Here is a 19,402-nt window from a genome sequence, read left to right as displayed (position 1 = left end):
TAGAAAAATCTAGTAACCGACATTAAGTTTAAGAGCCTATAAAAGGCACATGCTTGTACCATATTGTATCATCAAGTCTTCGACAATAAAATTAGTGTGTGTTCAAAGAAATTCTCCATTGTTCTCTTAGTTATTACTTTGTGAGTTTGTGTCCCACTGATATCAGGAATGACAATTATACTTAAATTTAACGGGTATCTGTAAAAAAATATTTACGATTGGCGGGTAAATACTCATATTATTGGGTTTGAGCTCAAGCTTAAGTGATTACCCGCAGATTTGAATGGGTATGAGCATAGGTACCGACACTCTAGTGCCCCCATGCCCCACATATATTATATTTATAATTTTATGTAATACTAAAATTAGTTAGCTAATCCTTAATCTTTGATATTTATTGTAATATGCACTTGTTTTTTATATTTTAAATGCTTTTTATTTGGATAAATAATTTATATTTTAAATTCTTTTTATTTAGCTAAATACTACAATGTACAATAAATTATAAGTTGATTTAAGAGATTTTAGATCATATTTTAATTAAATTGTGATATTTTTTTGGTACAAAGTTGCGATATTTTATTATTTATTGTCTTTTTATTATTAAAGCGTGAGGGTAATGAGTGCGACTGCGGGCTCTTAAATACCCATAGAATACAAGGACGGACACCAAACTTGTTACCCATAATAGCATGAGCTCGGGTACAAGGATTGTTTATAAACGCAGCTATGAGAATGTTCAAAGAGTACCAATTGCCATGCTAGATAATTGAAAGACTTTTAAAACTAAAAAAAAGGTACATATTGCTGACAAAAGCTCTAATACTTCAAAGCTCAAATATACCATGCACACAACTATAAAACTAATACTTCAAGCCGTATAAAATTGCAAAACTCTTATTCAAAAAATTTAACACTACCACATTTTTAAAACTTAGTTCCAACATAGAACTCTCTAGTTTTTTTTTCCTAACATAACCTCTCTTAAACCGATAATAATATATTTATGATCTATTTTTTTGGCCTTCGCATCGATTTCTAATCGTTGTTCTCTTGGAAATCGAACTCGGTATTTCTCGAGTATGTTTTTGGAAGAAGCTCCTTACCACTAGAGCTCAAGTAATTTGGTTACTATACTTCTATCTTATTTACAACAATAATACACTAATTCTGACGAAGAATTGTACATACTAAAAATCGAATTCAATTTCTCTAAATTCAATAAAGTGCTCATCAATAACTTCAATTCAATCGTTGCATGACAATATAACGAAAAAAAATTAGTTTTTCAAAAAAAAGAAAAAGAAAAAATTAATTAAAAAAAAAATAGAAAAAAGAAAACTAGAATGAGCAAAAGACGTGAAGAAGAAGGTGGGGAAACTGGGTGAGAAAAACAGACACGCATTCTCTTTCAATTGCAACCCAAAATCTGAAATTCCAAATATATATATAATTACTATATATATTCTCTTACCAACCACAAAAAAAGTAAATTGTATTTTCAATTTCCGTTTCACATCACACTCCACACAAGATTCCTCTCTCCCCATCACCACCACAAAGGAATCAGAGAAGTGGTAGTGTTGATCGGAGAAAATGGATGATGAAGTTGTTCAGCGTGTTTTCCATGAAGGTGGACGCGATTACTTTCAGCAACAACCTTCAACTTCTTCTTCGTCGATTCTTCAATCTCTTCCTCTTCATGTGGTATATTTATAAAACATGCATCAACTTTTTCTTCCGTTTTCGTATTCGATCATTCTCATTTCTCGATTATACGATGCACTTTGCCTGCAATTCAGATGAATTTTGAATTTAATTTAATTTTATAGGTTGTGTAGTTAAATGCTTCATAATTTTACTTGTTCATGAGCGCATCTGATAGCTGAGTGGTATAATTGATTTCGTTTTTGAAGTTCAGTTCACAATCTATGAAAAAAAGAAAGAATTATTTGAACTTAATCACATGTGTCCGTGTTGGGGACACGCTTTCCATCAGAAGTGTTAGAGTTCATAGTGAAGTTGTAATTTTGTGTTGTTTGTGAGTGTGAATGATGAGAGAGTGTTGTTAATTATTTTGTAGATAGAGTGGTATTGATGTTCATGTAAATTGAATTTTGGCGCACTTAATTGTCATGATCCATGAAATTTGTGCTAATTATAATTTTTTAATTAAAAAAATAAGGGAAGAGGGAATTCTTTATTAATAACTGAAATTAATGACCATTTTACAACCGTTCTCGAGGAGATATGAACTCTGCACTTTAAAGTTGCAATGCTAGGCTCTTACCACTGAGCTACCACCTCAAGTGTGCTGAAAATATGAATAAAATGGCTATAGAGTAGTATTGCTAATTATTTTGGTAAAACATATATTTTGTAGATAAAGTGGGATTGCTATTCACGTATATCGAATTTTTGCGCGCTTAATTGGCATGATCCATGGAATTTGAGATAGTTATAGCTAAATTGTGAATTAAATTGTGCAGTCTTTTGATCATGGATATTATTTATTGGTGAAATCTATCCAAGAACTCCGAGAGAAAAAAGATGGCCTTGTTACAGTTGGCATTGGTGGTCCGAGCGGTTCTGGTAAAACAAGGTAAGGTATTGATATTGGTGTCTATGTATTTATTATTTTGGTTTGGATGTGGTTTGTTGAAGAAAGGTGTGTGTTGTTGCCTTGGTTTTTCTCTTAATTTTTTCTCTTTGTTTCGTGGCTCTTGAAGCTTAACAGAAAAGGTGGCATCTGTTTTTGGTTGTACTGTTATATCAATGGAGAATTATTGTGATGGAGTTGATGAAGGGAACGTTCTGGATTCTATAGATTTTGGCACCTTGATCAAGAATCTTGAGGTTTGCAATTGCTTATATTTTGTTTTACTATGTCTAAAATGCTGGTCAGACCTCTTCTTAATTACCACAGTTTATGCGTTCATCGGTTTCCAAGGCTGATAATGGCTAACCCTTTAAATTTATACCTTTAATCTTTGGCCTTCTCGAGTTTTATAAGTTATATTGTCAAATGCCGTCTTCTTGGATCCTGTGATATGATTTTTACTAGCTCTAACAGAATCCTAAGAGAAAATGATATGTAAGAATAGAAGGGATTAGTAGCAGCTGATTTATCATGTAGACTCCTGGTGATTTGATTTTTGGTTGTTTTCCCTTGGACTGCAACTGATTAGATTATGTGTTAATTTAGTATGTACTTATGGAAGGACTAGTGTATGGTTTTAGCGAGAAATGCAAACGAGTCTTATGTCTCACTTGCTGAATTGTTTTTCATTTATTTTTTTAACTGGCTTCTATGCTGCAATTAGGATTTGACAAAAGGCGATGATACTTTAATTCCAGAGTTTGATTATCAGCAAAAGAGACGTGTTGGCTATAAAAAAATTACGAGTGCTTCATCTGGGGTGGTAAGTTGAGCTAATTATACTTTCGAAGGAGTTCTGCATTTTTTTTTAAAAATTCTTTTAACACCATTTGTTTCAGGTAATAGTTGATGGTACATATGCATTGCATGCAAAACTGCGGTCTTTACTGGATATTCGCGTTGCAGTGGTAATTTTTTGTAGTACTGTATTTTATGGCTTTCGCTATGCTACTAGTTGCTCATATATTTCAAAGATAATACAGAACATATATTTTTTTATAAATCAGGTTGGTGGCGTTCATTTTAGCCTACTTTCTAAAGTTCGCTATGACATCGGAGATTCTTGTTCACTGGATTACCTTATAGATAGCATTTTTCCATTATTTAGGAAGCACATTGAGTCAGATCTTCATCATGCACAGGTTGGTCCCTTTCTTATTCTCATGTCCAAATTTCACAGCTAACATTTTTATTTCCTCTGCCTTCTTTTGGCAGATCAGAATTAACAACAGCTTTGTGTCATCATTTAGAGAGGCAATCTACAAGGTTAAATGCAGAAGCAAGGTGTTTCCATCATCTATAATTTAGTACTGATGTCTGTCTTTTTGTATGTGAATTTATTTTTTTGATTAATTGTTTTTGATTTGTTACGTTTATGTTTGCTAGGTTTTCTCTGCAGTGCCCAGTGCCTTTTATTTTATTTTTTTTAATCCTTTCCTTGTCTATCGGAAGTCTTTTATCTGCATGATTTTCGCTTTTGAAGTTAGTCTTCTTCCTTAACTTGGAACCCCATTTGGAATTGGTACACCAGGTTTCATCCCTAAAGATTCTTCAGGCTTGAAACCTTGGGTTTGATTGCCTAACTTTACAGAACCAAACTACTAATAATAAGAAAACAATTTTCTGACTCAATGCATCACTTCTTTAAACACACCAAAGCAATAAAACCTACCATATATGGAAGGCAAAGAGAACAGTGGTAATTATTTATGAACTAATCATATTAATCTGTTCCACGCAAATCATGTGTTTTTTACCTCTTAACCTTGCATCAAATTTATTTTAGAGTAGTGGGAATGGAACCTTATGAATTTGCTTGGCATTTTTTCTTTACTTTATCAATATAGCTGGGCCAAATTAAGATAGAGGACATTTGAATATGGATTATTAGAATAAGAGATTGGTGGGGAATGAAGTTCTAACTCGGAGTTCTTTTCTCTGGTAGTGGTTAATATAAAGTGAGCGTGGATTATTTATGTTCTGGATACCCTTTTACTGTTTATTCTTTGCCATTACCTTTGTGTTTTGAGAAAAACAGGATTGAATATTAGTTTTCCTATCAGGTCTTTTCTTCTATTATTCTTCTGACTCAATGTAGTATAGTTTTTTTTTAATAACTTTATTGTCTGATTATTTATTTATTTATTTATATGTTTTTGGGACTTTTGCGGGGGGAAATTCAAGCTTTTTACTATATTTTAAATTGTGACAGTCTTCAGATGGACATCCAGGTTCTTCTTTTCAAGGAAATCAAGCTCAAACAGATAAGTTAGTATTTCACTTTAGGAAGCAAATGAGTTTTGTAAACACTAGAAATTTTCAAATATATTCACTAAAAAACCTGTCTTGTTTTCAGTTTTATCGAAATGTACCTTAGACCACCTTCGGCTAGTGAAGAAGCAGGGGTAAATGACTGGATCAAAGTGCGGCAGTCTGGAATTAGGTATTATTTATCCCTTGGTGACCAAAGGATTGTTGACAAAAATTTCATTATCAGGCCGAAAGCTGAGTTTGAGGTATGAGTATTTTCAATTTATTTTTCATCTTAATCATTTTCTTTTTCTGATAACAGAACTATATTAAACAACATGAGTGGGGCTTACCTCATATGTTCAGCGTTTAGTTGAAGGATATATAACCAAAAGACTGTACCTTTCTTCAAGTTTTAACCTGCTGACTGCAACAAAACTATTTATTAAACAAGAACGTGGCATGTATGTTTTTCCCCCCCTCCATGCTTAAATGAATATTGGGGTCTGCGGAAGTTGTAAATGTGCCCCCAATCTTAATACGCCACACAAAAAAGTTTAGCAGTTGACTGCCAATCATCTTCCCTCTGCTCATGAGCGACATCCAAAACGTAGATGTTATCAGTAGCAATAAGGCTAGGGAGATGGAACTTCAAAAGGCACAAGTTAGCGTTCTCCCTAGATTGCACTTGTCGATATAATAATTTTGGCTAGCTGCATTGGATGGAAGTTAACAGAGTAATGACGAAGTTATTTATTGTTTCCTTTTCTTTATTGAAGAAGCTAAACTAGTCCACTCAAATTGACACCGGGGAGAATCGAACTTGAGACCTTGAGGAGGAGCACACTCCAAGGTCCCAAGCCAACAATCAGGTTAAACCTGAGAATATAGCAAAATATGGACTTGGAATTTCTTTTGACAATGGAAAACCTTATAATAATATTCCTATATTCATTTTTGGGCTTGGAAGGGAGCTGATAGAAACCAGTACCAAACATAGAAATATACTAAAAATACCTTGTATTGATTATAGAATAGAATTACACAATGGATTTCCCAAGGAATTCGAGAGTCTTGGGTCTCTCCCTCCAAGAACTCGAGAGCTTTGTCTCTCCCAAGTCCCAACTAATATCCTGTCCCAAATGAAATGCCTACTGTTTTCTTCCTTCAGTTTCCTATTTATTTAAAATCTGTCGCATAGATAACTGCTGGTCTAATTACATAACTGCTAACTGATGCATAAAACATAATAACTGACTGTTCTTGCCTAATAACATAATAATTACAGCCTAATATAATAAGGTATTATTACTATTTACTGGTATTACTAAATAGGGAATAGAACTGATCATTGTCGATATATCAATTTGTATTATGAAAGTGACTGCAGTTTGTACGATGGGAACAAGAGAAAGATCATTGTATACTATTGAAGTAGGCGAGGTTATGTTTTTGTCAGGATATTATACATGAATTCAGGATTAAATGGTTTTCTGGAGTCTTTGTTCAAATGGTGTTTTTTGTTGTTAAGCTTTACTTAACTCTGCTGTATTGTCTTAGTTCCTCTGTGTTCATCACTTTGTAGGCTTCTAATATTCCTTGGTTAGCCATTTAAAAAATTTCCATCCGTTGAACTTGTCCTGTTGTCCATTGAGAAAAAATGAGCCCATTCTTCTCTTTACCAGATTTTGTTTGCCATTCATTATTGTAGTGTTGGAACAGGTTGGACGAATGACATTGGGTGGGTTGCTGGCTCTTGGGTACATTGTTGTGGTTAGTTATAAACGTGCATCCACAACTGTCAATTATGGCAAGGTCTCAATGTCGTTTGAAACCATTGATGTTCTTGGTGAGACATTCATGGTCATGAGAGGAACTGATAGGAAGGTATGGACTTTTTCTTATGACTCTAAATTATGTTCCTTTTCAATAAAATCTTTCTGACTACACATATTCTTCACTTTTTGGTGCCTCACCATGTTGGTTTTATGTAGATAGTGTTAACCATGATACAATTTTTGAAAAATATCATAAAATATTATTTATAGCATCCTAGATTATTTTAGACAACATTAGATAGCCTCCTTTGAGTGGTTTCCATATTTTATCATATTTCCTGTTTTTCCTTATTTGCTTTAGAGTCTAGTATTAGTATAAATCGGTTTAAATGCTTTGTATTTTGTGTCACATCTTAATACTCCATATCTATTTAATAATTAATACCTTTTATTTCGAGTCTCTATCACTCCTATTCTCCTTCCTTTATAATTTTAACATAGTATTAGAATGGACTCATCCTTTTGTGAGCAATCCCGTCACTATTTTGTTATTGAGTTTCCCAAAATTTGGAAATCCTTCATGGAGGTGATGAATTCTCCTTGGCTCTATACAACCAACGTTAGTTTCAATTTCAAAGATTTTGGTCTACAATAATTTTCGGCTATTTGAAGCTTCCAAATATGGTTTTGGAGGTTTCAATGTTGATGTGCCTATTTAATGGCCAAAAATTTCTGTCAAGTTGATGAACATTCCGACTCCAGAAATATTGATCTCTCCATCATCTCTGACACCCTATCAATTTTTTTACAGTAGTGTGTTAAAATTTGGTTGTAAATAACACTATTTTAGGATAAACTATTTGTTTGTTACCTTCTTTCTTTTTGCACATATCACCGTGAAAGTTTTTAATTATTATGACATTTTGCACATATCTCTAAAAGTCAATTCTTAGTTGATTGCATAGATTTATGCTTCCTAGTGCATTCATTATCAATGTTCATAGTCATGGGCTGTTTCAAATTTGTTTCAACTAGCGACTTTCAATTTAATTAATATATATATATATATATATATTTTTTTTTTTTTTTGAAAACTCAGTATTCGATCCAAGAATCGACTAGTCCGAGGGGACCAATCCCACCGCCCACTTGCGGGGGCCCCGTTTAAAGCCAGAGCAAGCTCTGTATGGACTTAGCCCACCGAAATTGGCACTAAAGGGAATCGAACCTGAGACTTTCAATTTAATATTAATGATGGCAGAGTTTGTAACAGCATAAATTACATCCTTAATCTGATAATCATGAGTGAGAATCAACACTATTTTGTTTTTCTCATTCGAGTTTTATTTTCTGTTTTCCGGTTTAGTTGTTTATTCCTAGTTTTTGGGAGTTTTTTTCCCCTCACTTTTATATCCTCAACAAATTCTTTTATAAAAAGTTTTCCTTAGTCCTTACAGAACATGAATGTAATATTTTCTTTAGTTCTTCGTTGAATAGCATTTTTTACTAGAGGTTTTCCATGTTTTATGCTTGCTGCTAACCCTGGTTACTTATCCAAAAGATTGAAAGAAATTATTTTCTGCAGACTATTCTTTTTCCTTAATAAATTATTTTATGAAAAGCTTCCTAAGCGTGAATATTTTATTTTCTTTAATTTTTATAATAAATAGCATTTTTGGCTTGTGGTTTACTTATGTGAGGAACCGTAAAAAAAATCTGCAGACTGTTGGAAAAGAAGCATTGAGGATGGGTATTGATGGACCTTGGATTACTAAATCATATCTTGAAATGATTCTTGAGAGAAAAGGTATGGATTTGGATGCATACTCCTCTCAGTCTTTTCATATTCAGTTAATTTAGTTATTTTTCTTGTTGTTGGTACTCTTTCCTTATATGTGGTGATCAGTGATGACTGCTGCAATAGGATAATATTGCTTTGTGGCTAAAGCTTTTTCAATTAGTTTTCCAGTTACTTAAATTGTCTATCCAATGTTTAATTGAATCATGAGTATAATAACAAGAATGATTTTAATTTGTTGCCCTGACTTGTATTTGTCAGTGAACAGTGCAGTTGTTGCTTCTACTAACTTTTGTTTGCAGGTGTACCCCGTCTTAGTACACCGCCACTTGTGCCTAATAGAGCTGTGGCTGGCAGTCAAGAAACAGCAGTCGTTGCACCAAAGCCAATTCGTGTCACCCCTAACCTTGTTACTGGGCTTGAGGATTTATCTCAGCCATGGACCCGATCCCCAACAAAATCAAAAATTGAACCTTTTGTGGCTACATGGCATTTCACATCTCCAGATTCCTCCCATATTGACAACACAGTCTTAGGTATTTTTCCTTGAATTGGAGGACATATCCTAAACCTTTTCTGATATTTTTGGTAATATTTTCCTGTATGTTTGTATAAGATTTCCTTTGTATCGAGACTTCTCTCATGAAGCAACCACAGATCCCTCATCTTTCAGGGACACTATTAGGCTTGCTCCAATGCCTGATTCATATGACCTGGACAGGGGATTGCTTTTGGCAGTTCAGGCAATACAAGTAAGAAGGAGAAGCTTGGAAATTTCTTTTGGATCTCATTTTTTGAAGATTGCAATTCCATAAGTAATTCATATTTATTTGTTTGATTGAAACCTATCTGCTTATTTATCTTTGTTCCAGGCTTTGTTGGAGAATAAAGGTGTTCCGGTCATTGTTGGAATTGGTAATAATATGAATCTTTCCTCATACCTGCTCTTCCATTTTGTGTGCTTCTCCATTTTTTCCATGCAGACTGCCTGTACATTGCTGTCTTGCTCTACCGCATGGAACCATGTGTACAAAAGTAGCTAAATGTGTATAAGAAGACAAATCTAACAACAACAATCAAGCCTTATCCCACTAACAGGGGTTGGCTAAGAAGATAAATCTAACAACAAATGAAATAATATATCTATACGAATGAAAGGTGGTATTTCAGAAAGAGTGGAATGTCATTTAAGGTAGAGGCCTTATAAATAGGTCATAACATGAGTTATTAAAATTGATAAGTAATTAATGAACAACAGGCAGTATATTTTATTGAAGATACCAAGTCAGTTCTTCCAATGTTTGCTGATAGGACTGGACGTGAGTTTAGTTGAGCTCAAGCTTGGTTCACCGGGCGTAATGTAATATTTTATGCAGAATGTGTCAAGCTTACATTTTTAATTTAGTAATATTTTTTTTCTTTCATTTATTCAATTAAAAAGTGTTGGAAATTCCGCCTTAATTGCGGTCCGCCGCTAGTCACCTAAATTGCGACTTTTGGTTAGCCTTCATTGCAGCCCCCAACACCTTCATTGTGTTGGCTTTGAGGTGGTGGATTTAGTCCCACATCGGATAGATAGTACCATAGTTTTAAAACTCGGACCGGCCATCGACTCGGTGAGGGTAGTGGGTCACTAGGTCATTGGTCGAACCACTGAGTCATTGGTCGAACCGCATGAAAGAATCGGATGACTCGTCATTTCACTCGGTCTAATCTTTGTATTAAACAAGTTGACTCGGTCTAAACAAATGAAAATAACACTAATAAATATTAAAGAAATCATCAAATAAATTAAGATAATTTTTCAAATTTTAAGTTTAACGACTATAACATAATTATTATCTTATCAAACACATAAATTAATTATAATATAGTTATGAGTATAATAAATTTGAAACACTTCTTTTTACTATATATTATCAAGATAAAAATAAATTGAAATAAAAAAAGTGAGAAAATATACATGTTAAAATTTGAATTAAAGCATGTATAATCATAATGTCAAAAAAAAATAAAAAATAGAAGCATATTTACTCACAACATTTGGTATTTTAAATATATATAGCTAATAACATCCAAAAACTATCACAACTAAGCGAATGCTGCTGTGGTGAAGAGAAGCCCATGACATATTCATGTCTCCTGTTCGATCCATGGCAGGGGCTGTTTTCTCTTTTTTTAATATATAAAATAGCTGTTCATTCAATAAAAAACATTGACCCGGTCCGCTCAGAAATTTGCCGGTTCGCCGGTTTTAAACCGGTTTGGCCGGTTCACACCGGTTCAATAACATGACCGATCCAACTTGGCAAACGGACCGGTTACCCTTCCGGTTCACGGTCGGACCGGTCCGGTCCGGTTTTCAAAACTATGGATAGTACTCTTGAGAAAAGTTTATAAAGAGGAGGCACTCCGCACCTTACAAGTCGGTTTTGTAAGGATGATTTAGGCCCTAAATTTCAACAAAAAGTAATCAAGTATGCAAATGCTAATATATATTATATGAAAGTATTTTTCTTTTTTTTTTTTTTGGTCAGTAAAATGAGAGACATCTGGACTATGAAAGTATTTTTCTTATTGTTATTTAACAATGTGTATATATTTATATATTATGCCTGCTCACAAGCTAACAAGTGGAACATGTCAAAGCTCACCCTCAGCTAATTTATAAACGATCAATTATATATATATATATATATTTTTGCTCATTTAGCTGTTAACGAGCCCAGTTGTAAGATGCTCATGAGCTGGCTTTACTCACTTCTTGTCTTTCTGCTAACAGAATTGTTGTTAAGAACATTATAGCTTGAGATGTTTTTTGTTTGATTTTGGTGCTCATACATGCTTGTGTAAGTTCAATCTTTAAAAAAGTTTGAAACACAATCAAGGAGATGCTCATTTTATCATTCATGACATGGATTTGATTGGAATAAAAACTTCTTTGATTGAACAAGTAATTAAAGAGGAGAAAATATGGATTTACTTTGGCATGGTAGACCAGAATACATGTGTTACTAAACGAGAATGAGACATGATTATTAGAAGGAAAATACATATTGAGGTTATCCTACCCTAAAGAATAATGAATCAAATTCTTTGTATAAGAGTGGGTTGAATTTTGTTTAACCAATTATTTTCATTGAAAGCATGTATATAATAGCTTTAGTTATGCGAAATGACTGATCCTTGGAAAGTTATGCATTTCAGGCGGTCCAAGTGGGTGTGGGAAGACAAGTTTGGCTCATAAAATGGCAAATATCATTGGTTGTGAAATAGTTTCCCTAGAAAGTTATTACAAACAAGGAAAGGATTTTAAATATGATGATTTCAACTCACTTGATTTATCTTTGCTATCAAAGGTACGGTAATTGAATAGTTATAATGCAATTTTTTGGGTTACTCAACTTATTTTTTATAATAAATTGATGTCACTAGCACTTCCAACTCAATCCCATAGAATCTAGCCTGAACCTTCTCATTATTTCTTGTTGTAAAACTTTTCTAGTGTAGGGTTTTTTTTTTTTTTTTGAAAACTCGGTATCCGATCCAAGAATCGACTATTCCGAGGGGACCAATCCCACCGCCCACTTGCGGGGGCCCCATTTAAAGTCAGAGCAAGCTCTGTATGGACTTAGCCCACCGAAATTGGCACCAGAGGGAATTGAACCTGAGACCTCTGGAGGAGCAAACTCCAAGATCCCAAGCCAACCACTAGGCCAACCCCAAATGGGTTTCTAGTGTAGGTGTTTTTAATAATGATCATGCTGATTTAGTGCCGTTAACCCATCTATTATTGGGCCCTTTAATTAGTTTTGGCTGTAGAGTTTATCGGTAACGACTTGTTTCCCAATTGTATCTTCAACACAGTTTAAATAGCTATTGTTTTGCGTTGCATAATTCTTTAATTATTTGTTTTCACCATTTTCACCTGAAAACACAATGTTAAATTTCATTGACTTAAATGCTTGGTTAGTCAAAGTTTCTGGGAACTTTTTGGCCATTGTACTTGTGGATTATTTGACATTCGTATTCTTGAATCCCTTGCAGAATATTGATGACATAAGAAATGGCCGAAGAACAAAAGTACCTATATTTGACTTGGAAAGTGGTGCTCGGAGTGGCTTCAAGGAACTTGAAGTTTCTGAAGATTGTGGAGTGGTGAGTCATTAAATTTGTTCCCCTGAAACTTGAAAGCTGTAGACCATATTTGACCTGTGCATTTCTTTAAAATTACCATGCCAATAGCTGCACAAAAGTTGACAAGTGGTGTTAGAGCTTAACCCTTCCTACTTCCTTAGGATTCAGGCCATGCCACTTTGCTAAAACTGTGCCTAACCTTCCTACTTCCTTAGGATTCAGGCCATGCCAATTAGCTAAAACTGTGCCTTAGAATCATAATCACTATTGGTCTGCTGTTGGGATTCAGTGACACTGAGGATATTAACTGCAGTATAGTGTACTTGTTGAAATCCCAGATCACACTGTAGAAGGGTATCTAACGATCAGTTTAGGAACGGAATTTACTGATCAATTTGTTCCACAAAGGAACGCTATACCATTTACACTTCATATTCAAAAGTTGTCCAGAGTCCTGACCCACGTTTTACCTGTTTCCCGTTTTCTCACACTCAAGGGCATCAGAAAATGAAGTACAGATGTGCATAATAACAAAATTTAGCATCCAATGCATCTTAGGTTGTCTGTATGCATACTTCCTGATGTAGTTGCTAGTCATGTTATGCTAGTTAGTTCTTTTTCCTATTTGTTCATTCTAGTTCTTGAGTGTTCATTCCTAATTTTGACCAGATTATATTTGAAGGCGTCTATGCTTTGCATCCTGATATCCGAATGTCCCTTGACTTGTGGATTGCTGTTGTAAGAATGAATTTACATCCATCTTTGAAGCCTTATTCTGTTTCATTTATTTATTTTTATCTGTAGCAAAGAAAGCCTATGTAATAACTTGTTTTCTTACTTGAAATAGGTAGGAGGTGTTCACTCACATTTGATTTCACGAGTTCAAAGGGATAAGAGTAGAGTGGGATGTTTTATTTCCCAAAATGAGATCATGATGACAGTGTTTCCTATGTTCCAGCAGCTTATTGAACCGCATCTTGTTCATGCACATGTTAGTGGATAGTGTGCTTTTCTTAACCTCCATATTATAAAGCTGCTCGGGAAGTTACGGTTTCAATAGTTTTGATTATTTCAGATTTTAGTTTGAACCATTTAATGACTTCCATATGTAAACAAGAAGCACTGCACATTTGTTTCAGTTTATACTGATCTCTTAACTATTACTCATTACAATAGTGTGATTCTGCAAATCTTGAAAAATATTTTGGCGGCAAAAGTTTTCATGCATGATTACCGACACAGGAACAATAATTCAGAACTTAGTGATTTTAGTTAATTTTGATAGTCCTTTCCTTTTCTCTCCGCTCTCACAGATCTTTAATAGAAGTTCTGCCCCTACTGTCTTTCAATATTTTTTTTATTTTTAGATAGTAGATAGTTGCTTTCAGAAAATTGGTTGGTATATATAACCGTTTAATATTGAATTGCAGCTTAAAATTCGAAATGACTTTGACCCTGTGCTTTCTGCTGAGAGTTCATTGTTTGTGTTGAAGAGTAACAAAAAAGTAAGTGGTTTGTCTCTATCAGTAAATCATAATATGTCACCAGGTTTTGTTCAACATTTTTACTGAAGATAGCAATAAATAACAGGTAGCTTATCAAGATATTCTAGCAATTCTTGATCCAGCAAAATTTTGCAGTTCAGTGCAGAAATTCATAGACATTTACATGAGGCTTCCTGGGATCCCTTCTAATGGTCAATTAACAGATAGTGATTGTATTCGGGTCAGAATATGTGAAGGCAGATTTGCATTACTGATACGTGAGGTTGGAAAAAAAAATTCTATTCTCCACATCATTTATTTGCTTATATCTTTGCACATGTATATCTTCTGTATCAGTTTTAATTTTATTTTCATTAAATATCATGTTATCTTGTACTATCCAGCCTATCAGAGAAGGAAACTTCATCATTCAGCCTAAAGTGGATTTTGATATTAGCATTACTACGGTTGCTGGTCTTCTGAACCTTGGGTAAGCCACATTTCTATACAAAAAGATAATCATCCCCTTTATGGATTAAGTTATGGAGTTTGAGCTGCGAATTCTTCAAGAACAATGGTAGTAGAGTAACATCACGGTTCCTATTGATGTTGTCCAGAGTTATATTAAAGGAAAGTTTATGTAATAATATATTTAAGACATTAGGAAGGGTAAAATCTGTGTACCAGAGTCCAATGCTCTAGTTTGCATTTCACATACCCTACATTTCTATTGAACTTAAGTAGGTGGGAGTAAAATATTCAACGAAACAGTAAGGGCTCGGCGATATCTCTTACTCCAATATATTGTTCTTGTCCTGCCATTTGGGATGGTGTTTGTTTTTTTCCCACCATGTTTTGGTACTGTTGTCTTGCAGGAAATCAAAACCCATTAACTTCGAGTGAAAAATGAAGATTAAACGTAGAAGCATTGGTAACTATTAGGGCTATGAGTGGTGTAATATGATTGTTAATCGCTAGATACAAAAGATTAAGCAATAACCCTCACTTGTACTAACACAAGACTCCCAAACCTGAGGATGTTTTATATCTGACAAAAGAATAGACACATGTTGCACATTTCTTTCTTTATGTATCTTTTCCAATTTTTCCAACAGTTGTATTTACATATTATTGATTGGTAGAACTTTTCTATCAGGTATCAAGCAGTTGCTTACATTGAAGCGTCTGCATTCATCTATCAGGATGGAAAGGTCACATGATTCTTATGATTTACATTTAACTGAAAATACATGTTTCCGGTTATTAGCAGATATAAGTTACAGTCGGAAATGAATTTGTTCCTGTTTCACCTAGTTACCCCCTTTTCTAAACTGGCTGATCCTAGTATCACAATTTATTCACAATGATTAAATTCGATTTAACAACTAAGAATAATCATGGGTTATGTTCACTAGAACTCTAGTTCAGATTTATGATGATGGATTCTTGAACTGTTAACCACATTGACATTCCTTCTAACCATGTTAGATTCGGTTTTAGCAACTCAGTTTTATAATGGGTTATGTTCACTAGAATAGTTAAGATTTATGATGATGAACTCTTGGACTGTTAACCACATTGATATTCCTTCTAATGTGACTCAGAAAGATAGAACTTGGTGCAACTATAATGTCAATTAGGCAGCAGAAAATTTCACGATAATCATTTTAAGTCCTTTTGAACATCATTCTTTTATAATAGAACTGGTGTTTGAAGTAAAGCTATGCTATATAATTGAAAAATGAGAGTTTTAGGGAGTGAGAAGGAAAATTGGAAAACAATCGAGAGATTCAAGATACAGTTGATATTCTTCCACTAACTACTCAGAATGGCAGAATGGTTATTACCATTTAGACATGTGTTTTCACTAAAGCTTAGACTGAACAATGACCCTCGTTGCCTTCTTTTTTGGTACATGAGAAATACTGATTACTTTCGACTTTCACGAGTTCAGAGAAATGAGAATGTGTGGAATTTTATGTAAAATTTTGCACGAGTTCGTAGATTTTCAAGAAGCATTCCGATTGTATCTGGCTGATAGTAGCTCATTAGCAAGTACAAGAATCACTTTCTGCCTTGTTATGTAGTTGTACCACCTTAGTTTATTTTTATTATTATACTACTACATTTTTTTGCATATGCATATTGAAATAATTAAATCATGTTATTATTCTGCTGGAAGAGGATTATTTGACATCATCACCTCTGGGCTTATTTATGGTTAATCATCTTCTGACTTGCCACTGAAGTTTTCTTCTTTTTCCCCTGATTTTGCTTGTGTAGATTCTAATTGAGGTTGACCATCTACAAGATGTCCCTGGTCCATACATTCAGATAAAGGGTGTTTCTAAAGATGCTGTGGCAGCAGCAGGTTCGATGCTTAAATTGGATGGTTCATATACTACTAAGGTATTGGCATTTTTGCTTTATTTTAGTCCCTTTCTTTTCTCTGGTGCTGAATCAATCATGTCTGTTGTGATGTCCGGGTGGCGGTTAACTTATTAGTATTCTTGTCTGTTTTTGGTAGAGTTACCTTGAAATAGTTTTGGAAAGACTACCAACAATAGAGAGAAGTTCTGGTGGGATTAATTTTCAGCAATCAACAAGGCTGCTAGAGATTGTTGATTTTATTCAATCTCAGGTACCCCATTACTCATTGGATAAAATTTAGTTTATTTATGTAAGCCTTCATCAAATATTATCCATTTATATAAGTACTTGACTGTGTTTACAAAAGGAGGCAAAGAGATAATCACCAAAAAAAAAGAAGGCAACGAGATCGTGAATAATATTCTCTCTTTCCTTTTTTTGTTGATGTAGTACAATGTGACACAACAGACAAAATACTAACCCTTATTTATACTAATTCTAGACTCGGTAATTATAATTAAATTAGAAATCAAATAATGAAATATAAACAAATATGAAAAGTATTCCTTAACTATTGGAAGATGTAATCATGATATCATGAGATATCTACACGCTTTTTTCGCCCTCAGAACATTGAATTTATAGGTTCATCCCTGGGTAGAATAGTGATGAGAAGGAATAGTAATGGAGGATGGTATCCATCATCACTGTACCCTGTGAAAATATAGGTTTAGATATGGGAGGAGAGGAAAGATAAAAGAGACTGAATGATGTTTTAGTACTAAAGAAAGTACTGAACAGTTTGGAAAACAACACATGTTGAACCTCTGTTAACTCTTAAAAAAACTTAGATGCTGACGTGGCAAGCCAAAAAGAAGCTGAGCGGGTGCTTCATATTTTGCTGTAACATATCATATCCTTAAATATAATGATGAAGCCAAGATACTTCAACATCATAAGGGCTGTTACAGCTACAGCCTCTTAATAATATGACCTGATTGATCCTAAACTTCACTCGCTAATGCCTGATCATGTGCACAACTACACACTGCAAAGGACTCCTACATTGGTTCAAAGCAACTGCATTCCTGAATGTACCATTTTTTTTCCTTGCATGTGTGAAGCATTCACTATCATTCTGTAGGCATTATCATTTAGCGGAAATAACTTGTTGGAACAGGGATGCAGTTCTTCTTCAGAATCCTCATCAAGTAGGGTAGTCTCTCCGATTGAAGGCATTATTGAGGAGATGCAATCAAAGATTAGAAGGCTTGAAAGGTGGCTTGCTATAAATACGGTACTTGCAAAACCCTATTCCCTCAAGTGATTGCTGACTTTGAATTCACTGCTTCACTCGTTTTTATTGTTTATTTGATATTTTGGCCAGGTTCTGTGGACATTTCTAATGTCAGCTATTGTTGGCTATTCTCTTTATCAAAGGAGACGTCGATGATGGTCGTCATAGTTTTTCAGGATTATGCATAGGCATTTTTCGTGAAATACCTTCATATACAGGGCTCGAGTTTTCAAGTGGCGAGTCCATACAAGCTAACGACAGTCACTAATTTATTGAGTCTAGGTTCAACCGGTTTGTCGATCTCAAAGGTAAACTGAAGTATCGACCAATCCATGTGTAAATAATTTGATGACAAAAATGTGGTATGATGGGGCCAATGGCCATGGCCCACTTTCCGCAATACAAATTTTCAAATAATGAAAGATGAATTATTGATGAACATCTAAAGACAGAGAAATGTTACTTTGACATTAATATTTTGATGTCAAATACGGCGTTATTCGATATTTATGCATATTTTTTATATTGGTACAAGTTGTGCAAAATACTCAATTCATTTGAAAATGAGTGTCGCTTTAGCAAAAATAATTTGTTTCAAAATGAATGTCATTCTCACTTTTCAGTACTATTAATTACTTTTTTCCAATAGTACCCTTAATTATTATTATGCACACAACTTCCAAAGTATCATTTTCTACTTTAATTTATAATGATGGGAAATGATCAATAGTTAATAAGGCTATTTTAGTAAAAGTGTCATATTTTTGGACAATATTATTGCATTTTTTAATGTGTGTAACAACAACCTTAAACGACATTCATTTTGAAACGGAGGAAGTACGAATAAGAGATAAAGATAAACACATGATGTCACATAAGGTGTCTATATTTTGATATTCAAATAACACAAAAGACATACCAAGCAAGAAAGTTAGCAATAATCGTCCAACTGCTTCATTGCAGTATCATAAGTTCCAAGTTGCTTGAAGTTTTTAAGGTTGAATAACATCTGGTTAAGAAATAAAGATAAACGTAATTTAGAAATAAAAAAATTACAAATTCTGGCTATCTGAACCAGTTAAATTTTTTATGAATTCAATTTCACAATATACCAACTATTCGTTGGGGTCAGATGATAGTCACAATGGCAGCTTTAAACTACTAATAATTTTAGTAAACTTTCGACAGACAATCTGAATAAAAGTAAAATTGAAAAATCAGAGGGCGTGCGTGAGACTTGGAAAGTAGGAAAAGAATTTTTTTTGTTTGGGATTCGAACTCCAGTTCTTACACATTATATATTATCACTATAAACTGAGCTAAGTTTACGGAAAAAAAAATTATCAAATAATATAGCACATTTAATGGATTTTCATTTTGATTGAACAAGAAAATTGTTTGGTTTCACTTTGACGTGATTTAAATATCAAAACTTTTTTTTTCCTTTTATTGAAGAGTCTTTATAACTTTTCATTCATCCAAAATATAAAATCTTATAATCAAATAATTAGACTCGATGGGTTAATGAACTCTCCCAAAGGAGGAATTGTTCGATTCCTAGGTGAAACAATTTTTGACAAGACTCTACTTACTTTGTGATTGAACTACGGATTAATAAGATCCATTTTT

General features: G+C 33.9%; 1 protein-coding gene across 3 annotated transcripts; it reads left to right on the top strand.

The window, feature by feature from the left end:
* The first annotated feature begins 1,358 nt into the window (after positions 1 to 1,358).
* On the top strand, positions 1,359 to 18,296 carry LOC25492999 (uncharacterized). 3 transcript variants are annotated; one of them, XM_039832566.1, is made up of 26 exons: positions 1,361 to 1,707; positions 2,490 to 2,602; positions 2,738 to 2,856; positions 3,324 to 3,422; positions 3,499 to 3,567; positions 3,667 to 3,801; positions 3,875 to 3,943; positions 4,872 to 4,927; positions 5,016 to 5,175; positions 6,632 to 6,796; positions 8,410 to 8,494; positions 8,788 to 9,021; positions 9,143 to 9,237; positions 9,358 to 9,400; positions 11,693 to 11,844; positions 12,533 to 12,643; positions 13,292 to 13,360; positions 13,470 to 13,613; positions 14,053 to 14,127; positions 14,213 to 14,389; positions 14,511 to 14,596; positions 15,263 to 15,317; positions 16,390 to 16,515; positions 16,634 to 16,747; positions 17,657 to 17,773; positions 17,864 to 18,296. In XM_039832566.1, exons 2-26 carry the CDS (start codon positions 2,551 to 2,553, stop codon positions 17,927 to 17,929), a joined length of 2,673 nt encoding a protein of 890 aa, XP_039688500.1. In that variant the 5' UTR covers positions 1,361 to 1,707; positions 2,490 to 2,550; the 3' UTR covers positions 17,930 to 18,296. The 3 variants fall into 3 exon arrangements, 2 of the variants coding, with proteins under 2 accessions (XP_039688500.1, XP_013456821.1); XM_013601367.3 differs by having other exon boundaries at positions 2,730 to 2,856; XR_005645601.1 differs by lacking the exons at positions 15,263 to 15,317; positions 17,657 to 17,773; positions 17,864 to 18,296 and having other exon boundaries at positions 1,359 to 1,707; positions 2,730 to 2,856; positions 16,634 to 16,657.
* The last annotated feature ends 1,106 nt before the right edge of the window (positions 18,297 to 19,402 follow it).

Source organism: Medicago truncatula, chromosome 4 (assembly GCF_003473485.1).
Source record: "Medicago truncatula cultivar Jemalong A17 chromosome 4, MtrunA17r5.0-ANR, whole genome shotgun sequence".
In the NCBI taxonomy this organism is placed as follows: Eukaryota; Viridiplantae; Streptophyta; class Magnoliopsida; order Fabales; family Fabaceae; genus Medicago; species Medicago truncatula.
The sequence above is the reverse complement of the archived record's forward strand: the minus strand, read 5'-3'. Positions and strand labels throughout refer to the sequence as shown.